Raw genomic sequence first — 12,113 nt, 5'->3', positions numbered from 1 at the left:
GCCAGCATGCAGACAAATAGAAGACTGAGTGCATGCACACACACATAAGGCAAAGGCACACACACACACACACACACACACACACACACACACGTAGCCATATCAGGTTAGGGGGTAATGGAGGCCTGAGTGGCTCGCTTGGTCGACTTCATCTGTTTCCTATCACACTGGACCAGGTCTGAGCACCCAGTCGGTACACACACACACACACACACACACACACACACACACACACACAAACACACAGTCATTGACCAGGCCAGGTAAAATTGCAGATTAAGAGGATTTGTTACAGTAAACAATGCAGCATCTGTCATTTGACCTTTTCTATAAAGGGATTTCTCTCTCTCTCTCTCTCTCTGTCTTCTGACACCCTGTTTATTATCCTCCTCTTCCTCCTTTTCTGTTTCTTGCTCTTCCTCTTTTTCCTCTCCCTCTTTTCCCCATGCTTCCCTCTTCCTATTGCCTTTTTCACTCCTCCTATTCATTTTCCATCCTTTTCTCTCCTTCTCTTTTCCTCTTCTTGCCTGTCTCTTCTTCCTCTCCTATCAGTACCTCCCCCTCTCCCTGCACTCATTCATACTTTTTCTCTGTCATCTGTGCGATTCCATTCATCCAGTTTAGCGCCAGCGTCGCTTTAGCGATATCGCTGTCCGACAGCATGCTGCTGTAGTGTTTGATGTCATGCTCACACACACACACGCACACACACACTTGCTGACAACAAAGCCAGAGAGGATGCGTGTGTGTTAAGTCACAATAAAGTGAGACAGATGCAGATATACACAAAGATAAATCTGAATGGAAAAGTGCTCATTGAGTTTCTGTTGTTTGAAGATAATCCTGTTGTACGGGATCACTGGAAACAGGTGAAATCCAGTTTATTTCACTTATCTGAAAAGACAAAGAGTTAAAATCCAAGCTTTGTTTTTTGGCATCAAAGAGAGAAAGATAGCTGGCATGGCTAAAAATAAAGGCAGAGTGTTATAAGATGGGAAGAAAGTGGACAATAGAAAAGACAGATCTGGGTCAGAGTGAGTGAATTTGTTGTTTTTAAATGTTCTTTAAAGGAATACTCCACACTGAGTAGCAAACACTCGCTCGCAGGCTTAAAAAGTGGCCCTAAAAGGTTTGTAGTGAGTATAGCACCAGATTCATCACCTGACAGAGTGTATCTGCAGCCAGCTCCTCCATCAGTCACTTAAAGAGCTGGAGACTGTCATGGAGGACAAGTGATGGGATGCTGCTGACAGACAAACTGAACGTCCTGCCTCCAGCAGCAAAGCAGCAACTAACAGTCAGTGCAAGGAAATGAGTCCACAGATAGAGACGACGATGATGATGATGACACGCCAGCTTTTTACTTCCTGTCATCCTTTATTTTTAGATATCAGATGAACTTTAGATATAGGGACATGAAGAGGAACTGCTTGTTTCTAAGTAGTAAAAGTGGAGATTAAAGGAAAGAGAATGATGAAAGAATCAGAAAAAACGAGTGGAATTGAAACGGACAGGTGAGAGATGATGGCACAGAGAGAAGGGTAATGGAAATGATGGAGAGATGAAGGAATAAAAGCTGGAGTATAAAAAGAGAGAGCGATGATGAGAGAAGTTTTGAGAGGAGGAGAGAGGAAAAGGAGATATGAGGAAAAAGGGAGGGAGACATTTTTGAAAATGTTCTAGTGCTTCATTATTTGTGGTTAGCATATTTTCACAAATGCGTTGGCAGCGACGCCCTCTTGTCTTGCCAAAAACTCACAAAGAGACAAAAGCAGAGGGTCTGATTGACAGCAGAAAACACCGGAAATAAACAAGCATTTCAACTGCGTCCCTTTGTGCAATCACAAACGTGGTCCTTACTGTTGGCTTTTTGCTTGTTTTTTACTGATGCTTGAGTTAAAATCTCTGATGCTGTTCACTTATTGCACGTTTGCAGGAAAAAAATAAATGAAATGCCTCTCACTTCTGGAAAAGTTTTGCAAAGAGCTTCATTCACAGATATGTTTTATCAGTAGCTTCTTTTACCTGCTGCCAGCCCTGCTTGTATGGGCGACTTGATTGGTTATCCCCTTCCCATCATTTGTCCACAGGTACTACGCTATCTGCTGCCAGCCGCTGGTCTACCGGAACAAAATGACGCCCATGCGAGTGGCTCTAATGATCGGCGGCTGCTGGGTTATTCCCACCTTCATCTCTTTCCTGCCCATCATGCAAGGCTGGAACAGCATCGGCATCAACCACCTGGTGAGCACTGTAGAGTGTGTGTGTGTGTGTGTGTGTGTGTACGCCAGGTGTGTGTGTGTGCTCAGGAGTTTGGGTTGGATGGAGATGAAGCCAAAATTACTTTGCATCTCCACAGGATATGCAAGTTTATGATGGTAATACATTGCTGAGGAGTGAAAAATGCAGTTTCCTGGAGGGGAGAAAGTGTTCTCATCCGCATCTCATTCCTTCAGTAGGCATCAAGTGAGAAACGAGGGAAGGAAAACGTAAAGTTTGATCTTGTCTTGTTAAATAGTGGGTACTTGATTGGCCTCAGGCCTCTAAAAGTTCTTCAAATTAAAGAATACAAGCAGGAAAAGTCAGTCTGAGCTGCTCTTAACTTCATTCAGAAGTTAAGACTGAAATAGTATCAAGGGGTCACGAGCCACAGGAACGACTGAGTAAGAATACAAACATGCTTCCACCTCATGATGCTTAAAGCAGAACAACAAAAAGAGCTCCAGAGGTCCTTATTGATAGATCCCAAAGAGAGAGCTCAAAGACCTCAAATCAGACATATTTTATCATTTGAAAGTGCAGAGAAATTAATCCATGCTTTTGTGTCTTCAGGACTAGATTACTGTGATTCATTATACTCTGATGCAGATGGTTAAAAGTGGCTGCAGTCCGTCTCATAACAAAGACAAAACACAGGGAGCAAATTACTCCAGCGTTGGCCTCTATCCACTGACTGCCAGTAATTCAGTCTAAAAGTTTAGTTATTATTATGAGGCACTGCACGACACACCGAAAATCCAATTCAATTAGCATTCTTTAAAACCCTTCACTTCCTGTATATTCCTTCACTTTTCACTTCTTGTTTTTCACCGTCCTGCCTCTTTGATATTTTGCCTCATATGCTTTTGTTTTGAAGCAGTTTGTACAAAAAGTCTGACAAGATAAAAATGGAACAAAACATGTAAACATGATATAAAGTTGCCCAAACTCCTGAACATATACAGCATGCGATGAGTGGAAGTCTGAAGGACAAATCAGTGAATAAAAGTGAAAGACAAGATGAGTGGCATGAATAAAAAAAGACAGAGAGAGAGACAGGCACAAAGACGAAGAGAGACAGGTAGAAAGAGGAGGAGGGAGACAGGCAGACAGGTGTGCAGACAACGACAGAGAGAGAGAGAGTCCCCCAGCCACTTAACCTCGCTCGCCCCGGTCTGCCTTTGAAAGTTACTTCCGAGCTGACTGTCAACAGGAGGACTGACTGATTCATTTTTGGCAGCGTTGGCAGTGACACACACACACTCACACACACACACACACACACAGAAGTTAACAGCGGTGTAAAGTTAGCGCACTGAGCAGCGGCGGTGGCAGCGTCTCTCTTTGGGTCTAATTAAAGCTGCTGAATATTCTGAGTAGCCAGTCAGTTTGGCACAACTCAACACAACAACCAGAACTCAGGTGCAGCTACACACAAACACACACACACACACACACACACACCACTGTGTGAATACACATCACTTCACATTGTGTATTTAGACTCGGCCACTCTGATGATTTAAACCAGGACATGACAAAACTTTAAACGATGGGAAGTAACCACATTTAGTTCCTTACAAGTACAGCTTCAAGGTAGTTGTACTTTACTAGAGTATTTTTGTACTTAACTTCAGAGGCAAATATTGTACTTTTTACTCCATTACATTTATTTGATAACTTACTTTGCAGATTCAGATTAACAAAAAAAGACAAAAAAATTATAATCAACAGACAAATTATGCTCTATTATTATAGGTTATGATAAGAACCTTTGTTTTTTATTGATCCCTGGGGGGATATTCACAAGCTATCCAGCAGTATATCAATCAATTTAATTGCGCCCCACCTTTACAAGCTGCACCATTAGAGTAAAAACACACAGATCAATAATTCATTTCTAGTAAGTTAATGTGTATTATTCGGATATATTCTCATATTTATTTAGATGCAAATGCTTTTCTACTTTAACTTTTAATGAAATGTTGAAATGTTAAGTACACATTTACACTGTGTTACTGCTGCTTTAGTTAAACATCTTAGTCCTTCTTCAACATTCAACATTCGAGAACTTTATTTGTATTTATGACTCAGCATATTCACAGAGAATAAATAAGACAGGAATGAGATAGAAATGTAAAGTAACAGTGATAAAAAAAAGTGCCAAATCTAAGCAATGTAAGTACAAAATATGAGCAATATAATGTAGAAGATGGAATTAGCAATAAAATGCAACTGCCAGGGGTTCAATAGTATTCATCAGCAGAAGTGCATTTCTTTATTTATTGGCAAAAGCTTTTTTTTATTCAGCTTGTCATAACATGCTAAAATAATTTTCAGAGCTATTTCAGTATTTTCAGATCAAACCCATCAGTGAGTTCCTTTGTAGTCAGCAGATTAATGCACAGAGAACGGCTTGAACTGCACAGTTTACTGTTTCTGACGTACAATTTAAAATCAGATGGACCAACTAAACAAATTCATTTTCAGACACTCTTTGTGGATATACAGTGTGTTCATGTAAATGATTGATTGCTCTCTATCATTGATTTAAAAAGCTTTGATTAACAAAGAAGTTGTGAAACCAAAACAGATGACAGACTTTACATTTTTAAGTTAGCGTTTACATCCACAAATGGATCATAAAATAACATCTTCAGCCATCAGCTCATTCCTCATTACAGTGTTTCTGTGTCGTAGCACGCTCAGCTAATTAGCAACCGCTTGACGCTTATAAGGTGTGAAGAATTTCCCACATGTTGCACCTAAAGACTTTGGAGCTTCAAAGAGGTTTGGAACAACATCCATCCAATTTTCCAGAGATGATTCATAAAAAATGTTACGGTGTTTTCAATGAAGGCGTTTTTTTTCCACGGTTCAGAAGATTAAGGGAGAATCAGTGGCAAGAACTGCTTCCAGGGTTATTTATTTGGAATAAATCTAACAGACACTATTTTGTCCTGTTATTCCATACTTCTTATCATTGTGTGCGTTCATGCAGCAGGACAGGTAACCTTAACGCTCCCACTGAACATGCTGCGCTTCAACATGTCAGGCCATTCATAAAAGAACTCCAGTTTCACACGTGAGGGAGTCTGGCCTCGCAGCGATATGGACTGGCCTCAGTATTACTCATCTCATCGCCCCGAGCCGTAGTTTCCCACAGAGATGAGATGATAGCGGATGAAAAACCGGGCTGGGACCTCACTGTGATTAATGGTGACGTGCCGAGCCTCCCTCTCCCTCAGGAGCTGTGTTCCCCTTTCAGTGTGGAGGCTCAGCGGAGGAGAGCGTGGGATCCTGAGTGGGCTGTTGTGGAGTCTGGAGGCGTAGCAGGGCAGAGCTGTCCAGCACGTTACCTCCACAAACTGTGGATTCTCAAAATACCACCTTTTACTTAAACTGATGTGTGTGCCAGCGTGCATGTGTGTGACGGAAGTGAGTCACTGGTGCGTGACTGTACTACTAATCTGTTTCAGAGCATGAAATAACACATTTTCTGTCAGCCAAGAACAGGATAATGATGCTACAGATGGCAGTTTGTGAATGCATTACAGTACTCAGATTACTTTCAGTGGCAGCTGGTACCTCAGTGCATTATACTTTCGCTAGATAATGAGTAAATAGAATCAGATTGGAGCCGACCAACCAGTGTGGCTTAGTGATGGTGGTGTCGGCCAGTCCAGCGAGGCTTCAAAATTATCAAAATCTCATTCACAAACTTGACTTAAATGAGAAAAAATCACATATATGACCAGTATCCAATCGAAGAATGTCATATTACTTACTGACTGACATACTAACTCCCTGTTAGCCATTGTAGATCCCCTCAGACTCAGCATGTTAAGACTAAGTCTGATAATGTGGAGCTGAGCCTGACTGACTGAGCATCAAATGTCCTTGAATGTCCACCGTTCACCTCTGATACCATCCTCAGACCAACATTTGAGTCTTTAGTGCCACGAGACGTTTAGCTTGTCTGACTGTCCTCTCTGATCCGACCTCTTTTACCAGATTGAGCAGCGGCGCCACAGCGAAGGCAGCAACTCCACATCCTGTGTCTTCATGGTCAACAAGCCATACGCCCTCACCTGCTCTGTGGTGGCCTTCTACATCCCTCTGGTCCTCATGGTGCTGGCCTACCAGAGGATCTACGTCACTGCCCGTGCACACGCCCTGCAGATCAGCATGCTGCAGCGGGCGGGGGGAGCCGGCACCAGCGCGCCTGGTACTTCTGGCGCCGGCGTCGGTGCCGGTACCACGTCAGACTCTGCTGACCATCAGCGCAACCACCGCATGCGGACAGAAACTAAGGCAGCAAAGACTCTGTGCATCATCATGGGGTGTTTCTGCCTCTGCTGGGCGCCGTTCTTCGTCACCAATGTGGTGGACCCCTTTATAGACTACACAGTGCCAGACAAGCTGTGGGCGGCCTGCCTGTGGCTGGGCTACATCAACTCCATGCTGAACCCCATCCTCTACGCCTTCCTCAACAAGTCCTTCCGCCGTGCCTTCCTCATCATCCTGTGCTGTGGGAGGAAGAGGTACCGCAGGCCGTCCATCCTGGGGTCCGGCGCTCCCTGCACAGCCACGCAGATCAACGGCTCCACACATGTGCTCAAGTAAGTGAAACCTTTTGATTGTTTGGGGATGAAGTGGTCATTTCCTGAGATAAGTAAGAGATGATGCACGATGAGCTGATCATTATCAGGACAACGGAGAGGCCGGAACCCCCTGATGCACAGTGACCGAGTCACTTACCAAAGACAAAAAAGTTTCTCCATTTTCATGCATTTTGCAGTTTCTCACAAGTCATAACTCAGTTTGAGGGTTTGACTAATACCTGGAACACACATGACCACAGAACTATGTGCACTGCTTCAGTAAACAGGAAGAACTTTAGATATGACATGGCAACAGGAGATATTTCTTTACAGCTCAGTTAAAAACAAAACAACGTTATTCTGGAAAGATTCAAAGTTCATAACATTGCATTTGGTTGAGTACATTTTATTTGACAGTATGTTTTAAAAGGAGACTAGCTTGCTATCCAGCAATGCCACTGCACCTGAATCCATTTTTTTTATGTACAAATAATGAAGTAGTGCGTTGAATAGCGAATGGGATGTGAGATGATCGGGCCCGTGATTCAAAGCATCAGTAAGTCCAGAGGGGGCAGTGTACTTCCTGCAGCTTGTTTGCTACAGTTGCCATCATGTGGCGTTCAGGGACACTGAAGGACTACACTCAGTGTCATGCATAAGATGTGTCGAGGTGTCTGCAGCTGCAGTCTTTTTCATCCTCTGTTTGATTTATTTCTCCTGTTTTCTGCCGTTTCTGTCTTTTCTTCTCAGTTTCTCTTTCTTCAGCTGCATCCCAGTCACAAAAGTTCATGTTCGCCACATACGTTCAAATAAATGCTGAATTCACTCACTGTTGTAATTAGATGTTAGCTTAATGCGTTGCAACTAATTGTAAACGGGGGCTTTGACTGCGTCCCTGTTGCAATGGTTACTCATTTTATATACAGGCTGATATGAAGCCAACACATTCATTAAGAACAGACAGTTTACTGGAACTACTTAGTAGGTGTCCATTATCAGGACTTAATGGACAACCTGCAGCCAATCAGAATCGAGTATTCACCCAGTCCATGTTATAAAGTCCTAATATTTTGAGAACAGATTAAAAGAATTTGATAATGATACAAACTTATTGCAGCCAAAATGTCATATTATGACTTTTTCTTATTACACACTATCACGCCTTTGAAATCTGAGCTGTTTCAACCCCAGCAGTGGCTGTAATCTTCTTCACACATTTTAGCTATTAATTCTCTACAGTCGCCCTTGCAGTCAGTTTTTGCTGTTTTATCGACTTAAACCAAGACCTCCTCATAATTTCTGCACATGGACGTTGCAGTAGCAATCTCACAGAAAACAGAGGGAGCAGTTATCGTTCATCTGCGCCGCATGCAGCCATTAACATTTCCTGAACAGTGGTCAATAGGGTCAAATGGCAAGTAGCAACAGCTGATTGTGATAAAACGTGATTTATTTCCAGATGTGTCAGAGGTGACTTTATCTCTGTAAATACCCTCCCGGTGCCTTCACTTTCCAATGCTTGACTCATCACTCTCCCAACCTATTACTGTTTCTAAACATAGAACACATGTGCCACAGTGATAAGAGTATGATGTTTAACATATACATTGCAGTGAGCCGTTTTCTATCCTCATTTTCCTCCATACTCACTCCGTGCCCTTGTGTGAATAGGACGATCTTATCTCTATTCAATAATGTGAATGAAGCACAGCAGCTTTTGCTGGGAAGCTTAAATAATCGTGCACATGCATGTGACGTGTATGAATAATATATAAGGCCACGGAAAGAAATGAATGCAGTGATATTATGTTACCCAGTGACCCCAGCAGGAATTTCAGCGCCGAGCTTCTGTTCTCGTCCGCAAGCCTCCGCCTCTCTTTCCTACGCTGCCTGTCAATGAGATTCAGCACACACGCTGGGCGACGATGAGACGACGTGCTGTATTAAAAACTAGGCTAATAAATCTGCTTTAGCATTTGCCGTTTGTATCAGAGAGCACGCTTTACAGTCACATTAGTGTGTTTTATTTCTGAGGAGTTGAAGCTGTGGCCACAAAAGTGAGCCGCTGTTCCCGAACAGAGAGCGAACCAAATGTCTAATTGGCTACAATCACATGAGCATGAATCAGATTCGGGGTTCACTGCCTCAGTGTCGTGGTGCGTGACAATGAACATAGTATGAGAAAAGAAAAAAAAACATGTAAGAATCATAAGAAGAAAACAGAATTATGTAAAATAAATGTAGTGTTACGTATATCTGCTTTTAAAATCACATTAAGATTTCTTGCACCTGTCAGGCCGGGACTGGAATGAGGACTCAGATGCAGAGTTAAACAGTAACAGACTTTTATTTTACACAAAAAAAAAACAACCACTGACCTCTTTGATAAACGTGAAAGCAATGGCAATGAAATTTACTCTTGATCTAAACGTTCTGCACCAGATAGCGGTCAGAACACAAAGGGAACAAAATAAACTTAGAAAAACACAAAACGCTCTGAATCGAATCGGAATCGAGGCTATAAAACTTAGATAACAGAAATCGCTCCAGAAGGAGGAAAAATAACAAAGCTATCAAAATGATCCAACGTAAGAAATTCACTTGCACAAAAAACCAAAATAAACTTCACTCTTTAATGACGGAAGACCATCAACTATTATCTCTGAAAATAAATAGAACAAAAAGCGCTCATAAGGAGGACTATGAAAAATCTAGAAAGAAAACAATGACTACTTAGCGCGAACAAAAAACACTGGTTAAGAGGACTATGGATCTACAAAGAAATAACAAAGCATCACAAAACTCAGAACTAAACTATGAAATTTTAACAAACACAAAACGCTCACAAAGAGGATCAAAGGCTTACAAGATGACTTGGACTGTGGAACTTTGGTTGGCACGGGTGAAACGACATCAAGACAAATAACACACTGGCACGAGACAAGGGAGACGCAGTCTATTTAAACACATGGAGGGTAATAGGCAACAGGTGGAGTCAATAGGTAATCAGGCTGACTCACCGGTGACACATGAGGGAGGGCAAGTGCTCTGAAACGAGAGGAGAGTTAGGTTCACAAAATAAAACAGGAAATGACAAGACAAAACTCACCACGGTGTGACAGCACCTCGTCTCCTGTAGTGAGCGTCCCTCTGTGCCACCCCTGTTGTCCCGAATGTGTTTTTCTCATATCGCCCTCCTATGACCACAGTTCTTCTCCCAGTGAGCTCGTCTGACTGTGACGAAGAGGCGATCATCTACAACAATTATGTCATTTATGTAAATGCAGACAGGACACAGCCCGCCATTGCCGGAGGCTGTCGAAGTGTTTAGACATTCATCTTAATCTTAAGAAAGCTAATTTCATCATCGTTCAGGAGCTAAACCTGTGAGTGATCATTTGTAGATGGATTTAACGTGTGGAATCAGTCTGAGAGCTTTAATGAAGAGGCATATTTCAGAGTGATGAGTCTAATTGTCAAGGTGTTGAACCTCTGCTTCCTCCGACATGAAGGCTTCATGTTTGTGACACTGCAAGAACAAACATTTTACACCAAAACCTGGTCTCAAAGCTGCAGATTCTGACGAAGTGCTGAGTTTCATAAAGACTCGTTCACTATGGCCGGCAACCATTCTGCTGTCCCCTCACTTCAGTTTGCAATGAGCTCTCATCTCTCATCTTTCTCAACAGACGGCGACATTACTTGAACAGGATGTTATGAGTTAACTGAATAATGATGTGAATCATCATCATCGTCTTTGTAGCTGCTGTAAAAAGTCACACTTCTACCACATGATGGAACTGGTCATATCTTATCTGTTTCTGAGCAGAGAAAACAAAGTGATCCGACAGAAGTGTTCTTAGATAAAAAGACATATATAAAACGCTTGAAAGGTTTCTTAATGTGGCGTGAAGCACATGAAACATCTTCTCTTTGCACACCGATGCTGCAGATCCTTTGAGATTTGTATTTGAGCTCCAGAAGCCATTTGTTCAGCTCTGTGGAAAACCATGTGAGGTGATGTCTGTTAGCTGTTATCAGAAAATCTACTATTTTCATTCAGAATGGTGCTGAGACATTATGGAGCTGGAGCTCATTGTAAGCAGTCACTGAGTGTGTTTACGCCAACTCAGAAGCCCAGATCAAATAATGTCCACTCTGCCGACAGCTCTCTGACATTTCTGGACCACCTCCAGAGAGCTGTTTCTGAGGATTGAGAGCTATTAATGTGAGCCTGCCCATATGGAAGTCATCTATAGACTCATTATTTTACTCAGAGGTGAGTACTACTGGAATAAAACTACAATTATTCGCACAGGAACAGTAATACCAGGGGACCACCAGTAATTTGTAATATTTTCAGAGGTTTTGTGTGTTCTTAATCTTTAATTCCACCGCAAATTACCAACTATATTTAACCAAAAACAGATGTGATCTAATGTTATTCTGTGTCAGTAATTTGGCAGCATTTTTGTTTTTATCTTCCAGGGATTCCCTGTTTTTCATGCTTTAAATCCTCTTCTAGGTTGAAAATAGATTAGAGGATTAATGAAAATGAGCCCTTGTGTGCTGTTGTGTCCTCACTGCTTGGGGTCTCACAGAAACCACTTGCTGTATGTGTAAAATTACATAAATATTTGGTCATTTATAGCTGAGGGGCTCCAGGACCCCAAACAGAACATTAGGGGTAACGATTACTTAAGTCAGGAGGCTCATCTACTGGAGGTGCTCAGAAAGGAGAAAAACTACGAGGATAATAGTAAGCAGGCTGAAGTCTGGAGAAGTAAACATTATCATGGCAGTGTTTGGTGAGGGAGCTTTTAGGTTTCAGGATTTAACGAAGCTCTCTGCACTCATGACGATCGATATCCCCCACTGACAGATACGAGTTTTCTCAGATGTAATCCCACACTTTACATAATAAAAGTCATTAGAAGTTGGGTTTCCTACCTGGTGACATTTCTCAATGTTATTACCTCTGCAAGATATCTACTAGCTATATTTCATCATATTGTATGCTCAATAAAACACAGGAGTTATTCGCTGCATATTTTCCTGCACATATTCTCATTATACCTCCTCGTGTGATTTTGGTGGGAACACCACAGAGCACTGAGACATCTCTGGATTCAGTGGTTTGATATCCATTAGTCCGCTTTGATCACCCAGGAAAGCTGGGAACCAGACATGTGGGCCGTTCACATGATATATATATATCACACACGTCATGCAGCCGAAGAATCTACAGAT

At 42.2% G+C, this 12,113-nt stretch overlaps 1 protein-coding gene across 1 annotated transcript in view; it reads left to right on the top strand.

Moving 5' to 3' along the window:
• htr4 (5-hydroxytryptamine receptor 4) overlaps positions 1-12,113 on the top strand; it is a 163,817-nt gene that overhangs the window by 107,133 nt on the left and 44,571 nt on the right. Inside the window, exons 5-7 of the mRNA XM_041944232.1 lie at positions 2,091-2,244; positions 6,274-6,487; positions 6,527-6,881. Of these exons, the coding sequence (XP_041800166.1) occupies positions 2,091-2,244; positions 6,274-6,487; positions 6,527-6,881 (723 nt within the window). The remainder of the gene's footprint in view (positions 1-2,090; positions 2,245-6,273; positions 6,488-6,526; positions 6,882-12,113) is intronic.

The sequence above is a fragment of the Chelmon rostratus genome, chromosome 9, assembly GCF_017976325.1.
Source record: "Chelmon rostratus isolate fCheRos1 chromosome 9, fCheRos1.pri, whole genome shotgun sequence".
Classification (NCBI taxonomy): Eukaryota; Metazoa; Chordata; class Actinopteri; order Chaetodontiformes; family Chaetodontidae; genus Chelmon; species Chelmon rostratus.
Note: the sequence above shows the minus strand (reverse complement) of the source record. Positions and strands in the feature narration are given on the sequence as shown.